This window comes from Thamnophis sirtalis, unplaced genomic scaffold (genome assembly GCF_051295495.1).
Source record: "Thamnophis sirtalis isolate CommonGarterSnake01/CBP01778 unplaced genomic scaffold, rThaSir2_p1.2 scaffold_14, whole genome shotgun sequence".
Lineage (NCBI taxonomy): Eukaryota > Metazoa > Chordata > Lepidosauria > Squamata > Natricidae > Thamnophis > Thamnophis sirtalis.
The window spans coordinates 13,200,395-13,221,887 of NW_028261394.1; the positions used below are offsets into that span (position 1 = coordinate 13,200,395).

Genomic DNA, 21,493 nt, shown 5'->3' on the forward strand with positions numbered 1-21,493 from the left:
TATACGGCTGCCCAACTAACTCTTAGTATCTCCGGGCAGCTTGCAAAGATAAAAACTCAATAAAAATACAATTTAAAAAACCAACAACCCACCCCCAACCCCTTCGGCAACAACAATCAATCAAATAAGGCACTCGATGGGCTCCATCCCTCCTTGGAGTCCCCAGGTATGTTGACAGCTAGCATGTATACATATATATTCCTGTTAAGGTAATGATGATTTAATAGCTGCTGTAAGGCTGTAAAATGAGATGATGCAGTGAGAATGAGTCAGCAGGGTTACTGTCACTTTAAGAAGCTGTCTATATAAGAGAGGCCCTGTCTCTCTCTCCATGTGTGCTTCCGTGTTATAGTTGAAGATTGATTTTGCCTAGTATGTGTATGTATACACACACACACACACACACACACACACCCCAGAAGTGGGTTGCTCCTGGTTCGGCCCAGATTGAGCGGACCAGTAGTAGTGGCGCCAGAAGGCTCCACCCACCCACCCGGACACTTCTGTGCATGAAGCGTCACACGAGCACACGTGCCCACACACAAGTGAACTGGTAGTAAAAAAAATTGGAAACCCACCACTGACACACACAAGCATGTAGAGCCATGGCTTCAGGGCCTGTGAAAGAGTGTGAAAATGGGGGGCAATCTTTTCTCCACAGGGAGGATGTTCCACAGGGAGGGAGCCACTACGGAGAAGGCCCTTCCTCTTGGTCCTATGAGAGGGGCCTGCTTAGGAAAAGGGATCTGTGGTATTCCCTGCTTCCCTGCTCCAGTGAGTTGGGTAGATTTGACCAGCAAAAGGCAGAAGATGGTGCTCAACTGAGTGGATTCAATCTCAGCACATCCTGTTTCCAAAACACAGCCCTTCTGATGTCTTCATGTGTGGTCTGATTCCTACAACAGGTGTGTGATGTCCTGATCCCCATCAAAGGCATCTGTCATGATTTTCTCCCTCTACAAATCCCCATGGACCAGTCGGCCATCTTACAAATGGCCGACATCTATGCTTAACTACCCCCGACCCTCTTGCCACATCCATGGCTGAGGGGAAGCATTTTGTTTCTCACTCCTCACTTGAGGTCCTTGAGCCCCCAGTTCCTCTTCAGGGCTTCGGCCAGCTGCTTTGAGCCTTGCGGTCCTACCTCGTTCTTCTGGAGGCTGGGAAAGGAAAAGGAGAACACCGTGAATGGATCCAGAGATGGGGCACTGTCCTAAATAGGGACTCTCTACATCAGAAGAGGGCCAATTTGAAGGGAGGGCCATGGATATTTAGGGTCACGAGGGGGTCTTTTCTAATTTGAGGAGGGCATGTCATCAACTCTGTTTCTCTCTTGCTTTCACTCTATCATTTCTCTGTCTGTCTGTCTGTCTGTCTGTCTGTCTCTATCTGTCGGTCCGTCCATGCATCCTTTCACCCACCCACCCACCTCTAAATAGCTAGCTATCCATCTATCCCTTCTATTTATCTGTCATCTATATGTCTGTTTCTGTCTGTCTATCCATCTCTATCTATCAATAGAATAGAATAGAATAGAATAGAATAAAGAATCAGGAATAGAATAAAGAATCAGGAATAGAATAGAATATTAGAATAAAGAATCAGGAATAGAATAGAATAGAATATTAGAATAAAGAATCAGGAATAGAATATCGGAATGAAGAATAGAATAGAGTAGAATAGAATAGAATAGAATAGAATAAAGAATCAGGAATAGAATAAAGAATCAGGAATAGAATAGAATATTAGAAAAAAGAATCAGGAATAGAATAGAATATTGGAATGAAGAATAGAATAGAATAGAATAGAATAGAATAGAATAGAATAGAATAGAATAAAGAATCAGGAATAGAATAAAGAATCAGGAATAGAATAGAATAGAATAGAATATTGGAATGAAGAATAGAATAGAATAGAATAAAGAATCAGGAATAGAATAGAATATTGGAATGAAGAATAGAATAGAATACAATAAAGAATCAGGAATAGAATAAAGAATCAGGAATAGAATAGAATAGAATAGCAGAGTTGGAAGAGACCTTGGAGGTCTCCTAGTCCTACCCCCTGCTGAGGCAAGAAACCCTACAGCATTTCAGACAAATGGTTATCCATCTATCTCTTCTATTTATCTGTCTATCATCTATATATTTCTGTCTGTCAGTCCATCCATCCATCCCTATGCATTTATTTGCATCCCAGTTTTATTATTTTTCCACTAACATACCTAACCCTCCATCCTCCTATTTTCCCTACAACAGCAAACCGGTGAAGTGGCTCTGGCCGAGAGGGAGAGAATGGCCCAAAGTCATCTAACCTACCTAACCACCTTTCATGGTCTCTCGCTTTCTAGCCTGCTGCCTTAAACCATTAGACCAAAACCGGCTCTTTCAACATGGTGTCAAGGAGGAGAAAAGCAGATTAAGGGGCCTCTCTGCAGAATTGCTGCTTTGGGATAGCAACAAGCAGCCCAGCCAGTTAACGTCATTCGTCCATCACTGCCAGAAAGAGCCAGAGGGGGAATCAGGACCTCTCAGCCCTACTTCAGAGCAGGGGACTTTACAACTTGTGGACTTCAACTCCCAGAATTCCTCAGCCAACGCATGTTGCCCAGGAAGGGACAGGGTGGGAACGATGCCATGGGGTCAACGATGGGACAAACTCACTGCAGCGTTGTCAGTGTTTGGTTGCTGGCGAGCACCTCGGCCAGGCCTGCTGCTCCTTTGTCCTTGATCATGTTGCTTTGGAGGCTGGAGGAAGAGAACGGCCTGGTTAGAAGGTCAAGGATCGAAGTAGCCCTCAACACACAGCCATTCAGTGGTATAGGTTCTCCTGCTCGAGCAGGGGGCTGGACTAGAAAACCTCCAAGGTCCCTTCCAGCTCTATTCTAAATTCTAAATTAGATAAAGGTAAAGGTTCCCCTCACACATATGTGCTGGTTGTTCCTAACTCTAGGGGGCAGTGCTCATCTCCGTTTCAAAGCCGAAGAGCCAGCGCTGTCTGAAGACATCTCCGTGGTCATGTGGCCGGCATGACTAAATGCCGAAGGGCCACGGAACGCTGTGACCTTCCCACCAAAGGTGGTCCCTATTTTTCTACTTGCATTTTTTAAAGTCCTTTCGAACTGCTAGGTTGGCAGAAGCTGGGACAAGTCACGGGAGCTCACTCCATTATATGGCGCATCGGATTCGAACTGCTGAACTGCTGACCTTCTGATCAACGAGCATCAGCATCTTAGCCACTGAGCCACCGCGTCCCCTCTAAATTCTAAATTAGGAACCATGCAAAGTCACAACTCTGCTGAAAAGAGTGGCTTATGACCAGGGGTGGGTTTCTTGCCCCGTTCCAACTGGTTCGGTTGGAATGGGGCCGGCAGCGTCCTCGTGCACATGCGCAGTGCACGCATGCGTACTAGCGTCTGTGCGATGCTCCAGCTGCCCCTGGAGGATCGCGCAGGCGCTGTATGCGTCCTGCGCATGCGTGGAAGTGCAGAACTCGTCAAAACTGGGTAAGGAGCGCGGGCGGGCGGGTGGGCCCTTTACCGTTCCTGGAAGTTACTTACTTCCGGGTTCGCCGACCAACGGTTCGCAGGGACCGCCGCGAACCGGTTGAAACCCACCCCTGCTTATGACCAGTCCTCCCACCTACAACCGTCATGGAGCTGTGAAGCTGTGGTGGCACAGTATTGCAGGCTAACTCACTGCTCGCTGTCAGCAGTTCGATCCTGACTGGCTCAAGGTTGACTCAGCCTTCCATCCTTCCAAGGTGGATAAAATGGAGGACTCAGATCGTTGAGGTCGATGTGCTGACTCTGTAAACTGCTTAGAGAGGGCTGGTAAAGCACTGTGAAGCGGTATATAAGTCTAAGAGCTATTGCTATAGCCTCCCCATGGTCCTCCAATCAAACCAGACAACCAGCCTCTATTTTTGATGGTTGCCACATCCTCCTGGGGTCACGTCATTTGTGACCTTCCCAGCCCGCAGCTCCCGACAAGCAAAGTCAAGGGAGCAAGTTGGATTCACTTAACAACTGAAGGATTCACAACAACCATGGCACAAAAAAATAAAAAATTGGGCATCCTCATTTAACATCTGTCTTGGTTGGCAATGGAAATTCTGCTCCCAGATGTGGTCATATGTTGAGGACCGCCTACTCAAGGCTTGAGGGTTCAAGGCCAAGAAAATAGGAGTTGACCTTACTTTAGGGAAAGCAAGTGTTGGTTGTTTTTCAAGGCGTCAGCCAGCGCCTTCGCTCCGTTGGGCCCGATGGCGTTGCTCCGGAGACTAACAGAGGGAAAGAGAGGAAAATTAGCGGCGCACACTGATCATCTCCGGACTCTGCTATCATCTTGGAAGCACTGTTCCCTCTAAGGTGCGCGGCTGCATGGCCGCGCACGTGGCAAGAAAGCACCACACAGCAGTTTCTAACTGCCACGCAGTGATTTCTGTCACAGGCTCCGGAAGCTGAGGAGCCTCAGAAAATCGAGGGTTACCACAGGCGTGGGGATGGTGGCAGGAGCTTACACGGCACAGCTGGTCTCCTAGGACCTCCTAGGCTCCGGCTGCGCTGCTTATTACCGTCAGTCGCCCCATGTTCAGCAAAGCAAACGCGGGGAAGTCCTTTGCAGGCGGCTAGAACTGGCCGCCCGCAAAGGACCTCCCCAGACTTGCTTTGCTGAACACGGAGCGACTGACGGTAGTTTGCGCTGGCCACGGCCGCTCAAACTGGCATCAGTCGCCCCGTGTTCAGCAAAGCAAGTCCGGGGAGGTCCTTTGTGGGCGGCCAATCCTAGCCCGGCGCTGCAGCTGAAATGAACCCCCAAAGCCCCCGCCGCCACCAGAATATCTGCTGCCTCCTCCTCCTCCTCCTCCAACAGCACTGCTGGATTTGCCGCTGAGGTGAAGCCACCAAAGCTCCCGCCAGCACCCCCGCACGTGGCAGTGGTGCCTCCCCCTCCACGCGGAGCACCTGAGCTGGGCCCCGCATTATCCCTCCCCCTTCCTCCTCCGCCATGCTTTTGAGGAGCCATGAGGCTGTGGGAGCTAGTAGGAAGGCGGTAAAGGGGGCGGGAGCAGGAAAAAAAGGCCTTATGGCTTCTCAAAAGCACGGCGGAGGTGGAGGCAGCGTCAGGGGTAACGCAGAGCCCAGCTAAGGTACTCCGAACCGAGGGGGAGGCACCACCGTCACTGCCATGGGCGGGGGCACCAGCGGGAGCTTTGGCGGCTTCACCTCAGCTGCAGCGCCGGGCAGCAAATGTGGTGGTGCTGTTGGAGGAGGAGGAGGAGGCAGCAACAGTTATTCTAGTGGTGGCGGGGGCTCGTTGGCATCTTCAGCGGCAGCCCTGCCCCCGAAGATGGAGCAGATCCACACAGATGACATCGCCACAACATGACTGGAGGAGGAATTCTGGGAGTTGAAGTCCACAAGTCTTAAAGCTGTCAGGTTTGAAGACCCCTGGGGTTTTTTTTCCCTAAAGGGTTAGGGGTGCAAGGCTCTTGTGATAACAGCTTTAAGACTTTTGTGCTTCAAATGCCAGAGTTTCTGAGCCAACATTTTGGTTGCTAAGCAGGAGCGTTGTTAAGTGATACTGATATTATATAACACAAGCAGGTACCTTGAATAAACATAACTTTGAGTTTCAAATAATACTGATTTCATTGTTGTCTTAGGTGACATCTGTGAAAAAAATTCAGGTGCTCAGGCATGAAAATGTGCCGCTCAAACACTATACTTTTCTGCTCACACTGAAAACAAAATTAGAGGGAACATTGCTTGGAAGCAAGACTTTTTAAAATACTTTAAAAAAAATATGACAAATATTAAGCAGGGACAGAGGTTTCCCTGTTGAATGGTGTGGTGGCCTAGAGGTGGAGCTCTCCCCTCACAATCAGGGGGGCTGTGAGTTCGATCCTAGTTAGAGGCAGATATTTCTCTCTCTCTGGGCACAATGGGAATATATCTGCTGAATGAAACTCCGCATTGGTGACAGGGAAGGGCATCCAGCCAGTAAACACTCAGCTCCATTCAGTTGCCCAGATTTTGCCCTGCGAGGGATTATGGTGATGATAGAGGTTTCTCTGTTGGGGCAGGCTCAACTCAATGGCAGCCAGTTGCCGACCCCTCATAGCACCACGGTGTTTTTTTAATCCCACCAAATACTTACTCCAGAGCTAAAAGGCTCCTGTTGACCTTCAGGGATTTAGCCAGAGCTTTGGCTCCTTTGGTACCAATCTGGTTTTCTGCTAAGCTGTGAAAAAACAAGTAATTTAAAACATAGTTAAAATCCCTTTAACTAGTGAACTGGTGATATATTATATATAATATATCCAATATATTTATTATTGTGTCACAACCCCTGGTATGCCCAAATATGGGAGGAAGCATACTGCTTCCTTTCTCTGTCTATCGGCTCATCGCAAGAGACCATCCAGACAGAAAGCCATTATTTTTAATGTTGCCTTTTTTGTTACATTTGTGTTGTATTTGTGCTGATAAATAAAGAGTGGCTAACACAACTGCCTAATATGTAATACAGCCCAGGTTCAAATCCCAGTAAGGGTGTGGCTAGCTGATGAGAGCTAAATAGCTTGAAATAGATCTATACTAGTCTCCCTTTATTTATTTATCAGCACAAATGCAACACACACACACACACACACACACACACACACTTTAACTAGTGAACTGGTTAGATAGATAGATAGATAGATAGATAGATAGATAGATAGATAGATAGATAGATAGATGGATGTAGAGATATAGATATAGATATAGATATAGATATAGATATAGATATAGATATAGATATAGATATAGATATAGATATAGATATAGATATAGATATAGATATAGATATAGATATAGGGATAGGGATAGGGATAGGGATAGGGATAGGGATAGGGATAGGGATAGGGATAGGGATAGGGATAGGGATAGGGATAGGGATAGGGATAGGGATAGGGATATAAAGATATAGATATAGATATAGATATAGATATAGATATAGATGATATAGATATAGATATAGATATAGATATAGATATAGATATAGATATAGATATAGATATAGATATAGATATAGATATAGATATAGATATAGATATAGATATAGATATAGATATAGATATAGATATAGATATAGATATAGATATAGATATAGATATAGATATATAGATATATAGATATATAGATATATAGATATATAGATATATAGATATATAGATATATAGATATATATATAGATATATAGATATATAGATATATAGATATAGGTATAGATATAGGGATAGGGATAGGGATAGGGATAGGGATAGGGATAGGGGTATAGGGATAGGTATAGGTATAGGGATAGGGATAGGGATAGGGATAGGGATAGGTATAGGTATAGGTATATAGATGATATAGATGATATAGATATAGATATAGATATAGATATAGATATAGATATAGATATAGATATAGATATAGATATAGATATAGATATAGATATAGATATAGATATAGATATAGATATAGATATAGATATAGATATAGATATAGATATAGATATAGATATAGATATAGATATAGATATAGATATAGATATAGATATAGATATAGATAGATATAGGGATAGGGATAGGGATAGGGATAGGGATATAAAGATATAGATATAGATTAGATATAGATATAGATATAGATATAGATATAGATATAGATATAGATATAGATATAGATATAGATATAGATATAGATATAGGGATAGGGATAGGGATAGGGATAGGGATAGGGATAGGGATAGGGATAGGGATAGGGATAGGGATAGGGATAGGGATAGGGATAGGGATAGGGATATAAAGATATAGATATAGATATAGATATAGATATAGATATAGATATAGATATAGATGATATAGATATAGATATAGATATAGATATAGATATAGATATAGATATAGATATAGATATAGATATAGATATAGATATAGATATAGATATAGATATAGATATAGATATAGATATAGATATAGATATAGATATAGATATAGATCACCAGTTGACTAGTGAAGGCCAAATAGAGCTTTTTAGTCTGGTGCCTAGGCATGCATATTTTCCAATGAGACAAATCAGGGCAGGAAAATCATTTTATTACAATTTATCAGAATATTCAGACAAAAGGATTCCTCTCGTGCAAAGAGGGAACCCCGATTCTTAGCTTAAATTCCCTTTTATAGTTAATGTAAAAAAGAAAAGAAAAAAATGCAAGAGGAAAGTTGATAGAATAGAATGATATAGAACAACAGACTCAGAAGGGACCTTGGAGGTCTTCCAGCCCAACCCCCTGCTTAGGCAGGAAACCCTACACCACTTCAGACAAATGGTTATCCTCCCCCCAAGCAGATATTTTGTGCCCATTAAGAAAGAGTGTGCCAGCCTATCTACAAAACAAAAGATCTTCGGCCATAGGCCTTCAGGGCATAATAGCATTAGCCCACTACCGTTTTGCAGAAGATACAGAGCTCACTACATTGCGCAATCTGCAAAGGGCATTTCAGTCATTGCATCACCCACAGAAACATCAACCAAACTTAGCTCAGACAAAAACACCTGGGCTTTGTACTTTGCCTATAGAGTCAGCTATGACCTCTACATAACCCCTGCATGGCCCCATGGGAGTTTGTCAACAGCCAATAGAATGTGTGTTCTTGCACAGGAACAGGAAGCTCAAGTGCAAAAGCCAAGAGAAGGTACAAAACCCCTCGCACTCTCAACTCCCTGTGGTCAGCTGCCCAGAATCTGCTTCATCAATAAATGGACCCAATTTCCAATCATCTTTTACCCTCCATTTTGTCTCCAAGGCCTTTTCTCCCAGCTTGGAATGGAACCAGTTGGATATTTCTTCCCACCCCATCTAAAAGAATGTCGCCCTCAGTTGAGGCAACTGCAACACAATCGTTTGCAAGTCATTTTCGATCCCCCATCGCTCGGTCCCATCTATAAGAAATTATTCCTAAAAATATAGTCTTCTCCTTCAAATTATCATGTCAGAGGAGATATCAATAGTCATCAATCATAAGGAAACTGCATTATTAAATATTTGTTCTTTATTGTCTTACAAGTAATAAAAACCTTGGAACATCAAGAAAAGTGACAGCCGCAAAAAATGTGTCCTTTCTCAATTTGACACTGCTAGAAATCAACAGAGATGGGATCTCTGAAAGACCAAGGAAGGAGAAGCAGAAACGATCCATCTCCTCCATCTCTGTTATGAGGTTGCAGTCTTATTGTCAGATGTTGGGGGGGGGGGGGTGAGACTATGATTTTTTTCATCCCAAAACAAGGATAATTTCTTCCCCACGAAGGGGATAATTCTGACAGCTGCTAATAATTTCCAAGAATGGAAACAGAAATATAAAATGCTCGTGTTCAATCTGTAAAGAGAATGGGGGGGGAGAAAGGATGAGAGAGAAAGAGAGAGAAAGAGAAAAAGAAGGAGAAGGGAGGAGAAGGAGAAAGAGGAAGAGAGAGAATGAGAGAGAGAAAGAGAAGGAGGAGAAGGAGAAAGGAAGGGAGAAGGAGAAAGGAAGAGAAAGAATGAGAGAGAGAGAAAGAAAAGAGAACAAGAAGGAAAGAAAAAGAAGGGAGCAGAAGGAGAAAGAGAAAGGAAGAGAAAAAATGAGAGAGAAGGAAAGAAAGGATGAGAAAGAGAAAAGAAGGAGAAGGAGAAGGAGAAAGAGAAGAGAAAGAGAGAGAGAAAGAGAAAAGAAGGAGGAGAAAGAGAAAGGAAGAGAAAGAATGAGAAAGAGAGAGAGAAAGAGAAAAAGGAGAAGGGAGGAGGAGAAAGAGAGAGAATGAGAGAGAAGGAAAGAGAGAGAGAAAGAAAAAGAAGGAGAAGGGAGGAGAAGGAGAAAGGAAGATAAAGAATGAGAAAGAGAGAGAAAGAGAGAGAAAGAGAAAGAGAAAAAGAAGAAGGGAGGAGAAGGAGAAAGAGAGAGGGAGACAGAGAGAAAATTGTCCTCTTGATGAGAAATACCTGATTCTCTGAATTTGACAGTCTTTAACACTCAGCATGCTGCTGAGAAGGTCCATGTCACGGTCCTTCAACTGGTTGCAATCCAACCTTGGCAGGGAGGGAAAAAAAGGGGGGGGGGACCAAAGCATTTTTCATTAATCCAAAGTGGGGAGAAGAAAGAAATGGGTGGGTTATTTAAGCATGGATGGAGAAATGGTGGAGTGTTCCCAGTAGCTGTGAGAACATTTGACCAAAGGGGGCTGGGTGGGTGTGAGCCAGAGGTGGTATTCAGCAGGTTCTGACCAGTTCTGGAGAATCAGTAGTGGAAATTTTGAGTAGTTTGGAGAACCAGTAAATACCACCCCTGGCTGGCACCGCCACCATCTATTCTCTGCCTCCCAAGTCCCAGCTGATCGGGATGGAATGGGGATTTTGCAGTATCCTTCCCCTGGACTTAGGAGGGAATGGGGATTTTGCAGTATCCTTCCCCTGGAGTTGGGAGGGAATGGGGATTTTGCAGTATCCTTCCCCTGGAGTGGGGAGGGAATGGGGATTTTGCAGTATCCTTTCCCTGGAGTGGGGAGGGAATGGGGATTTTGCAGTATCCTTTCCCTGGAGTGGGGAGGAAATGGGGATTTTGCAGTATCCTTTCCCTGGAGTGGGGAGGGAATGGGGATTTTGCAGTATCCTTTCCCTGGAGTGGGGAGGGAATGGGGATTTTGCAGTATCCTTTCCCTGGAGTGGGGAGGAAATGGGGATTTTGCAGTATCCTTTCCCTGGAGTGGGGAGGGAATGGGGATTTTGCAGTATCCTTTCCCTGGAGTGGGGAGGGAATGGGGATTTTGCAGTATCCTTCCCCTGGAGTGGGGAGGAAATGGGGATTTTGCAGTATCCTTTCCCTGGAGTGGGGAGGGAATGGGGATTTTGCAGTATCCTTTCCCTGGAGTGGGGAGGGAATGGGGATTTTGCAGTATCCTTCCCCTGGAGTGGGGAGGGAATGGGGATTTTGCAGTATCCTTTCCCTGGAGTGGGGAGGGAATGGGGATTTTGCAGTATCCTTTCCCTGGAGTTGGGAGGGAATGGGGATTTTGCTGTATCCTTCCCCTTGAGTGGAGTGAGAATGAAGATTTTGCAGTATCCTTCCCTTGGAATGGGGAGGGAATTGGAATTTTGCAGTATCCTTCCCTGCCATTCCCATCAAGCCATGAATGCCACACAATGCCCACAGAACTGGCAGTAAAAAAACTTTGATTCCCACCACTGGTGTGAACCCAGGCAATAATCTGTCTTGAACCTATCTTGAATTGTTGGTTTGAAAAGGAAGATGAAGACTGGACAGAGCAGGGAGATTGAAATTCTAGTTGCCTTCAGCCAGATGCCTACAGAGATTCTCCATCATCCAGACCATGGTTGTCCCAAATATTTCCCACCCGCCCCCGAAAAGGTAACTAGACTCTCTTAGTTTTTTTAATCTGAAAATGTTTCGCTTCTTATACAAGAAGCTACTTCTGAACTAAGAAACCAAAGCAGCTTCTTGGGTGAGAAGTGAAACGTTTTCAAGCAAAAAAAAACAAAAAAAAACAAGCAAGTCCAGTTCTCTTTTGGAAAAAAAAACACCTTTTGGACCCGAGCTATCGAAATTCCCAGAAACAATCCAAGAAGCTGTCAGCCCTGAAGCGAACCTGGATAAGGCCATCTTTGCGGCTTCAGGGTTGCCCTTAGATGGGAGGGGTGAGGGAAACTGTTAACTGGGGATTTGCAGTCAAAGCAAAAGAGTTTCTTGTGGGAACCAAGGTCATTCGAACAGGTGGCTGGGGAGAGGAAGAACAAAGTATCCAAGCAACCGCCCAGCAGTTCCATTGAACCATGCGACCGAGGACTTGGAAGGGGGGAGGGGAAACTTTCACTTTTGAATTGGGTGAAAACCGTGGGAACCTTCAGAGGAGGTTTTCACCAATTGCGCCAAAATGATGTATCCCATAAATTGTTCTTTGAGGAATTTCCTTGCCTCGGAGTTCTGCTTTCAATTGGATGCATCACTTGGAACACTGACAGCGTTATGGGGAAGGGGATAAAGTACTGAATGAGAAGAGGGGAGGTCCAAGTTCTAATTCACCCCAACCATGGAAGGTCCATGGGGGATGTTGGGCCATTTCCATTGTGATGGTGTCGTGGTGAAGGTTCTGTCAGGCCTCCAGTCATATTCCTTTTAGGATCTTTGGCCTGCCACACTTTCTATGCTGCTTCATTAGTGGGGAATAGGGCGGGGGGAATAGTAAGGAGCAGAATGTGTTGCTGTCAAAATAAAACATTCCTTTCTAGAAGCCCAAGGTCATCTTTTGTCTCCGCACCTCTGCACCTGACCGGAACTAGATAGGTGGAAATGCCAGCGTGGCAGAGGAAGATTGGACCATGTGATGGACTTGTGGGTGCAGGGGCAAGGTCTTGAACTTTGAACTGGGTGGAAAACCCAGGAAGCTTTCAGATTCGGGTTTCCACAGTTTGTACCAACATGTCTCTCTTATTAAATTGGAACTTTGATGAAAGCTATGCCTTGAATTCTGTTTTGATTCTGGATGGTATTTGGAATGCTGACAGGTTTCTGTTGTGGGAGAAAACACAAGGTGGGGGGGAGAACTTTGTGCAACCACCATGGACTCCTGAATGAAAAACAGGATGTGCCTCTTATTTACAGGGCTGGGATCCTACTGGTTTAACAACTGGTTTGCTGAGCATGCGCTTTGCATGCACAGTGTAGAGAAGACTTAACTTCCAGATTACTGTTTGGGAAAGAAAACAGCTGAGGCGTGGCAATCTACTCTTCCGTGCAATGCAGCTAAGAAGATATGTAAAATGTTCCCCTTGCACATATGTGCTAGTCATTTCTGACTGTAGGGGGTAGTGCTCATCTCCATTTCAAAGCAGAAGAGCCAGTGCTGTCTGAAGACATCTCCGTGGTCATGTGGCCGGCATGACTCAAGACCAAAGATGTACGGAACGTTGTTGCCTTCCCACCAAAGGTGGTCCCTGTTTTTCTACTTGCATTTTTACATGCTTTCAAACTGCTAGGTTGGCAGAAGCTGGGACAAGTAATGGGAGCTCACTCTGTTACGTGGCGCTAGGGATTCGAACTGCTGAACTGCCAACCTTTCTGATCGACAAGCTCAGCATCTTAGCCCCTGAGCCACCCCATCCCTAGACAGTTGAGAAGATAAAGGTAGGTAAAGTGCAGGGCAGGCAGACAGATGGTTGAGCCCACGCTCATGGGAGCAAACCAGTTCGCTCCCAGTGGATCTTCGGAGCTACCAGTTTGCCCGAACCAGGCTGAACCGGCAGAATCCCACCCCTGATTTCTAATAACTGTCTAAATAATCAAGCTCTGGGTGAGCCTCGTCTCATTTCAAACCCTGGATAAGACCTACCTGAGACTGCGACAGTAAAGCAGCTGGGAGAGAAGACTTTGCAAGATGTGATAAGTGAGACAATTGGAGAGATTGGCTTCTTCCACACACGCCTCTGATGTCTGGAGAACATAAGCCAAAGCGGAACAATTCATTGGGGTCAACATTCCAGCTAGGTTCTCAGTTTTCATGGCCTCCTCAATGTTGGCAGCTACCTCTGTGTATTGAAGCTCGTGTAAGCACCGCACGAGGTTCACAGTCCTGCAGGAGACAACTTGGTCCACGGCCAGGAAATTCTGAAAGAGGCCCACCACATGACTCTGGTAGCTGTGGTGTTCATCCCTCACCAGAAACCAATCGGACAAGACTTTGTTTACCGGCGAGGAAAGGAGACCAACAAGGAAGCGTATAAAAATGTCCAGGTGCCCATCCTCGGATTGCAAGGATCTCTGGATGGCATTTTTAACATGGTTGACAAAGCCCAGCTTGGGCCAAGACATGCCACTTTCAACAAAGAGGTCAAAGAGGGCACGCTTGGCCACGGAATAATAATAAGTAGCCGCTAGATATTCCTGAAACGTTAAGTGGGAGAAATAGTAGATGCTAGAAAATGGGGTCTCTTCCTTAAGCAGGACCCTACTGGATAAGCTGAAGTGAAGGGAAGAGAGGTCAACTCCATAAGCTTTCATGTCCTGCTCAACAAACATGTACTTTCTCTTGATCAGACTGTAGAAGGCCAATCGCCCCAGCCCATTCATCATCTTCTTGCCATTGTTCACCATTGGTTCAATCCGGAGGACTTCCTTCTGTTTCCCTTGCCAATCAGTGCACAGCAATATTTTAAGGTAATAGGAATAGATTTCTGACAACGTCTTAGGGATGGCTGAAGTTTCTGGAGGCCGATCAGCAGCACTTGTTAGGAAATAGCCCATCGACGAGCCGCAGATGCAGCAAAACGCTGGCACAGTGCAGAGGGCATACAAGGACTTGTTGCTTTTGAGATGTTGCATCACACCGTCCGCTAAGCTTTGGTTTTCACCGAACATGTGACCTAAATAGTTTTTTATTTCAGTCTCTCCGAAACCTTGCATCTCAGTCAACCGGTCCACCAGACCCCCCGGGATTTGGCTGGTTGCCGTTGGCCGGGAAGTAATCCAGATGGACATCTTTTGCAACAGGTGGCCTCGGATGATGTTGGTGAGTAGGTTGTCCACTTGGACCTCCTTCTGGGGGTCCGTGCAAACCGCTGCATTGGAAAAATCCAGGAGGGTCTTGAATTCGTCTAGTCCATCCAGGATCAGAAGGACTCTGGCACTGCTCATGGGAAGAAGGCTGAGGTCCATTAAGTGGGGGGCTGCCAGCCTGACCAGCTTCTCGGCCGAGAGCTTTTCGTAAGCGTTCAGTTCCCGAAAAGTGAGAGGCAAAACAAACGTGAACTTTTTGCTTATCTCTCTCTTGGCCCAAGCGTGGACAAATAATTTGACCAAGGTGCTCTTGCCGATCCCCGCCACACCAATTGTCATCGAGACCCGTGGAGGCATGCTGAGCTTGGAGAGAGGCAGGAAGAGCTTCTCTAGGGAGATCTTTTTGGAGATGTTCCTCAAGCCGTTGGTGGTTTCGATCTGGATGAAATCATGTTGCTTCTGCTGGAGATCGCTCAGCCCTTCCACGAGGAGGAGATCGGTCACCCTCTCCAAAGGGATAAGTTCTGGATTAGTGCCACACCAGGTCTGAAGACCCTCAGTGTGCTTTTGGACCATTGGTTCTGTGAAGAAAGAAGGAAGAAGATGATCAAGTGACCAGAGATTCAGGAATGTCATGTCAGGATTTGGAGTATTTGTCTAATTGGCCACAAATGACCTTCCCTATAGTTGAAAACCTTCCCTATAGTTCCATGGTGATGAACGTATGGCACGACTGCCAGAGGTGGCACGCAGAGCCTTCTCTATGGGCACACTGATCTTCTGGTTTCCACACGCACACCAGGCAGCTGGTCTTCACTGGACATGGAAAATGGCATGAAAATGGCCCGAAGAATGCCCACAAAACTGGTTTTTTTCAGGCCATTTTTGGAGCATTTTCCGGGCATTTTCCGGGCTATTTTCAGGCCTCTTTCGGGTTGTTTTCTGGACCATTTTCCCAGATGTTTCCGGGCCTGAAAAATGGCCAAGAAACAGGCATGCCCACAGTGGCCAGCTGGTCTTCAAGATTCTGGCATTCTAGCAATAGCAATAGCAGTTAGATGTATATACCGCTTCATAGGGCTTTCAGCCCTCTCTAAGCGGTTTACAGAGTCAGCATATCGCCCCCAACAACAATCCGGGTCCTCATTTTACCCACCTCGGAAGGATGGAAGGCTGAGTCAACCCTGAGCCGGTGAGATTTGAACAGCCGAACTGCAGAACTGCAGTCAGCTGAAGTAGCCTGCAGTGCTGTATTTAACCACTGCGCCACCTCGGCTCTGGCGCACGCATATGCACAAGCATGCAGGCATTTTTCTGATTTGGACACTCGGAACAGAAAAGATTTGCCATCACTGCTATAGTTCAATAAGGCTCAAGGAGAGTGCTCTCTTCTAAATGCATTCCTTCTTTTTTATGGATCAAATAGCATGATGCTCAGCACTGAAAGATGCAGAGTAAGTCACTTGATATTTAAGGCTTTGAAAGGTGTAATAGTAAGGTAAAGGTAAAGGTTCCCCTGGCACATATGTGCTAGTCATTCCTGACTCTAGGGGGTGCTGCTCATCTCTGTTTCAAAGCCGAAGAGCCAGTGCTATCCGTAGACATCTCCATGGTCATGTGGCCGCCATGACTCAATGCCAAAGACTCATGGAACGCTGTTACCTTCCCACCAAAGGTGGTCCCTGTTTTTCTACTTGCATTTTTTACATGCTTTTGAACTGCTAGGTTGGCAGAAGCTGGGACAAGTAACAGGAGCTCACTCTGTTATGCAGCACTAGGGATTTGAACCACCAAACTGCTGACTTTCTGATGGACAAGCTCAGTGTCTTAGCCACTGAGCCACCATGTTCCAAGTATAATAGTAATCCCGTCCAAAATTCTGAACTGAAGGGACTGAAGACAATTGTATCAGTGTTGGCTTCAAAGGGAAATGAAAGTTCTGGTTATTTTTTTTATATATATATTTAGAATCTCCCATATGGGGAAGAACCCTAAACCAATATCCATACAAGGCCAGGAGTGGTTGAAGCATCTTGAATGTGGTCCATGGAGTAAAGTCTTTTCCTTTTTTTTTTTTGCTAAAAGTTGTTCAGATGAAAACTGTCCAGATGACTCATATACAAAAGTATTTTTTCATAACAGGCAGAGGAGGAGGAGGAGGAGCAGTGGTGGGATTCAAATAATTTAACAATGCCCTAATGATTTCTTCCAATGATCAGTTCACCAAACTGTTCAGAAAGTTAACAACCGGTTCTCCCGAAGTGGTGTGAACTGGCTGAATCCCACCACTGAGGAGGAGGGAGAAGGAAGGAGAAGGAGAAAGAGAAGGAGAAGGAGAAAGGGAAGAGGAGGAGGAGGAGGAGGAGGAGGAGGAGGAGGAGGAGGAGGATTCCAAGCTGTTTTTTTGCAATTGACAAAATCCTGTTAGTCAATTACAAAAGGCAGCTTTATCTGGAACAGCTCATGTCCTGCGAGGATACCTTTAACACCATCAAAAACTTCTGCCTATCCCAGATCTTTGGGGAAAACTCAACAATTGGGCAAAAATGCCAAATCCAGCCTAAACATCTGGCCGACTGTGCACCCAACTGTAATAAAATAGAGCAAGACTGCATCCTCTGGTAAGACTATCTACTCACCATCCATCAGGGATTTGCTGGGATCATTAGCTGCAATAGAGTGTTGACTGCATGTAGCAGACAAATTCCATCATGTTCACCCTTCAAAACTGTCTACTTGATGGATCCTGTGGGAAGTCTTACTTTATCCATGATTCTGAAGGAGGAAAAAAAAAGATTATTGCTAAGGCAGGAGGGAAAACAATCAACCTTTTCAATACATCACCATTTCTTCTCTCTATTTTTATAAAGGCTGGGCGCCAAAGAATGGAGGCCTTTGAACTCTGGTGTTGGTGAAGACTCTTGCGAGTCCCTTGGACTGCAAGGTGATCCAACCGGTCAGTCCTAGACGAGATCAACCCCAACTGCTCTTTAGAAAGCCAGATCCTGAAGAGGAAACTCAAAGACTTTGGCCACCTAATGAGAAGGAAGGACTCACTGGAGAAGAGCCTCATGCTGGGAACGATGGAGGGCAAACGAAGAAGGACGACAGAGAATGAGGAGGCTGGATGGAGTCACCGAAGCAGTCAGCATGAGCTTAAATGGACTCCAGAGGATGCTAGAGGACAGGAAGGCCTGGATGAACGTTGTCCATGGGGTCGCGATGGGTTGGGCATGACTTTGCAACTAACAACATTTCTATTGTTGTATGTCCTACTGTTGTCCTAATAGCAGCACCCAAATTTATCACCTGGGTGGTGTTTTATGGGAAGAAATCAAAACATTGAGAGAACAAAAGGACTTGATCAATCCCAGCTCCCCATCTTTATCTATCAAGGTTGCCTCCAGGAACAAAGACAAGAGTATGTATGTCAGCTAACTCTGGTCCTTACTCATGAGATGGAGAAATACTCAGGATTGCCATCTTCATACTAAAACAACCTTGTCCAGAAACCTAATGCTCGGCAATTGCTGACGCAACATCCTCATTGCTCTGCTTAGTTGTGGGACACCTATGTTGAGAAGTTGGATTATTTTAAATCATTACCCTGTTGGACAATAAATTGGCAAATGCTCCACTGAGCAGAATTGGCTGGAAAACACCTTTCATTTTTCCTCCCAATGACCTTACTTGTTTTTCTAATCACCTCCCATTGTTTCATACCAATTTCCACTCCTTCCCTGTCTCCTAAACTCACATTTGCCATCTCTAGTAAACAATAGTTTTCAGGCCATTTCCCTTCATCTGGACGTAACGTTTCAGAGAACCGGGGAACCAGGAGCATTAACTCAGGTGATCCTCAGTACAAAGATAAACCTCCAAGTGCTTCAAGGACCCTCTAAAACAGTATTTTCTCAACCTTGGCAACTTGAAGATGTCTGGAATTCAACTCCCAGAATTCCCCAGCCAGCGAATGCTGGCTGGGGGATTCTGGTAGTTGAAGTCCAGACATCTTCAAGTTGCCAAGGTTGAGAAACACTGCTCTAAAAGGATGCAAATGACCAGCTGTCTGCAAGGAGAATAAATCCTTCCATTCCTCCCTATCTTTTAAAGCTGAAAAAGCTTCTTGGATGAGAAGTGAAATGTCTTCAAAGAAAAAAACAGGGAAAGTTTAGTTGCCTCTTGAAAAAAAAGCCCCTCTGGGACAACAATCTCTAATATTTCAAGCAAAGCAAAATGCTTCCGTCACTAGTGGCTCGGGAGAGTGAAAGGAAAAAGAAAAATGAGCTATTGAAAATTAATATAGTGTGTTGTTTCTCTTTTTTTTTTTTTCATTTTGTTGCAATGTCCCTCTTTTCTGCATCGGTCCTCTGCGTGCTTTGCTATCATCTTGAAAAATGGCCTGAATGTGTAGGATTAAACTTTCCTACGAAAGAGGGGGGGGGGGGAAACCCACGTCTGCAAAAGGATGATGACTCAGATAGTCCCATCTCTTCCTGGGGGGGGGGATTAAAAATAAAAACTCCTCCACTGAGAAGCTCTGCCCGTCAACCCAAATGGTGGCAGGACAGGATTCAGATCTCCCCAAACGAAAACGGATTTGCATTTTTGTATCATAAACACCGTTACCGATTCTCGTTCTCCATTTTGTGAGGCTTCCCCAGGATTTGATTCTTGTGATGCTGAGTCAAAGCCACGAAGGTTTCCTGGCAAACATCTTTCAGCCACTTCCCTTGCTGTCGTATGACATTCAAAACCTAACAAAAGTGTCCCTCACTGGTTGTCCATCCCATGGGTCCCATCTGCACATCAGGGGCCACAAGATACTACGGTGTGACTGCTGTCAGAAGATGCACAACTGTTTTAAGCTTTGAAGGAACAGGCCAAGTCTTGGCTACACTGTTGTCAGGCCTAGCTTCTTCTTCTTGTGACTTTTGGCTACCTTATCAGCAGACAAATTTAAAATAGTTTTTGCTTCCTCCTGTTCTTTTCTTTAAAAACCCATCTCCAAAATACAGGTTATGACCACGAATGACCACGAAATTTCTGTTGTTAAGTGAGACGCTCATTAAGTTTAGGTTTAGGTTTATTAGATTTATATGCCGCCCTTCTCCCAAGGACTCAGGGCTGCGTACAACATTAAAAGAAACACATAATACAAAAGTTAAAAAAAATTAAATAGAATATCCCAAACCCAATTAAAATTGACAATGACATTTTTTTTAAAAAAAAAATTCGAATTAAAATTAACAGTGATCAATAATTTATTTTGTTTTGTTCAGGCCAGGCTGGCTTGCTGGAAAAGCCAACTTTTTAGGGCACGTCGGAAGGACCGGAGGTCGGGGATTATACGAAGCTCCGGGGGCAGCTCATTCCAGAGGGAAGGCGCTCCCACAGAGAAGGCTCTCCCCCTGGGGGTCGCTAGTCGACACTATCTGGCCGACGGCACCCTGAGAATCTTGCCTCATTTTACCACCATTCCTGGCTACAGTTGTTAAGTGAAAAACACGGCAGTTGTTAAGTTGGTGACACAGTTGTTAAATGAATCTGGCTTCCCCATTGACTTGGATTGTCAGAAGGTCGCAAAAGGAGACCATGACCCCCGGGATGTTGCAACCATCATTAATATGAGTCAGTGGCCAAGCTTCTGCATTTTGATCCCATGATTAATGGGGATGCTGCAACCATCCTGTGTGTGAAGAATGATCATAAAACTGGTCTACTTTTTTCAGTGCTGTTGTAGCTTTGAATGGTCGTTAAATGAAATGTCGTAAATTGAGGACTACCAGTACATATAGGCACAGACACTTAATTTCCCATTCTCTGTAAATACTTACATTTCTTGAAGTTCCTCTGGGACTCCCCGAAACTTTCATTTTAAATCCAACTTCCAGCTTATGGAGAGCCAAACTTCTGTATTTTGAGTGCTTCACTTTTGCATACAAGTTCCTTGTTTAGAAGATCTGGTTTTGAACAGAGATATCTTGTCTGGATCAGCGGCTTCCAACGGCCGAGAGTTTTTATGATAAAAGGTAGATCCAGGTCTCTTTTGGGATGTTCTCGGTCCAAGAATAAAATTACGATGAGGCTAACTTGTGTTGCAAATGACAGCTTTTCTTGTCACTGGATTGCCGACATGATTCCAGCAACGTTGCATTATCTCTTTTTAATGATTTTTTTATTTTTTTGGTTCAGTTCAGAGTTTCACTCTTCTTCACCTCTTCCTGTGCTGCGGGGTCTAATTCGATCTTCCTTCCTGTTTGCTGCATAGGCTACAAGACAACCTGGTGCAGTGAGGTGGCTACCGAAGGAGCAACGTGACAGAGAGCGAACCACAAGTCTGTATTGGTGGATGCTACCAGACCGTGGCATAAAACAAAACAAAAAAATAAAAAGAGAAGAGAAACCATCTTTTTTTAAAAATGTGAAAAATCAACCTCCAATCAATTGAAACAGAGTCATGATTCCCATAGCAGAGAATATTTGTGGCTCAGAATTGAATGGGGAGGTCTTCAGCCACACTGGGAATCCTGCATTCAGTTTTGGTCGCCACGATGTAAAAAAAAGATGTTGAGACTCTAGAAAGAGCGCAGAGAAGAGCAACCAAGAGGATTAGGGGCTAAAACATATGAAGAACGGTTGCAGGAACTAGGTATGTCGAGTGTGATGAAAAGAAGGATGAGGGGAGACATGATAGCAGTCTTTCAATATCTCAAGGGCTGCCACAAAGAAGAGGGAGTCAAGCTAGTCTCCAAAGCACCTGAGGGCAGGACAAGAAGCAATGGGTGGAAACTAATCAAGGAGAGAAGCAACCTAGAACAAAGGAGACATTTCTTGACAGTGAGAACAATTAATCAGTGGAACAACTTGCCTCCAGAAGTTGTGAATGCCCCAACACTGGAAGTCTTTAAGAAGATGT

At 44.9% G+C, this 21,493-nt stretch overlaps 1 protein-coding gene across 1 annotated transcript in view; it reads right to left on the reverse strand.

Moving 5' to 3' along the window:
• Window positions 1-21,290, reverse strand: part of NLRC3 (NLR family CARD domain containing 3) — a 41,650-nt gene extending 20,360 nt beyond the window's left edge. Inside the window, exons 1-8 of the mRNA XM_087728928.1 lie at window positions 20,412-21,290; window positions 17,214-17,349; window positions 13,412-15,155; window positions 10,011-10,097; window positions 6,162-6,245; window positions 4,198-4,281; window positions 2,664-2,747; window positions 1,077-1,160 (exon numbers count right to left, since the gene is read on the reverse strand). Of these exons, the coding sequence (XP_087585054.1) occupies window positions 1,077-1,160; window positions 2,664-2,747; window positions 4,198-4,281; window positions 6,162-6,245; window positions 10,011-10,097; window positions 13,412-15,155; window positions 17,214-17,220 (2,174 nt within the window). The 5' untranslated portion in view covers window positions 17,221-17,349; window positions 20,412-21,290. The remainder of the gene's footprint in view (window positions 1-1,076; window positions 1,161-2,663; window positions 2,748-4,197; window positions 4,282-6,161; window positions 6,246-10,010; window positions 10,098-13,411; window positions 15,156-17,213; window positions 17,350-20,411) is intronic.
• Window positions 21,291-21,493: the final 203 nt, after the last annotated feature.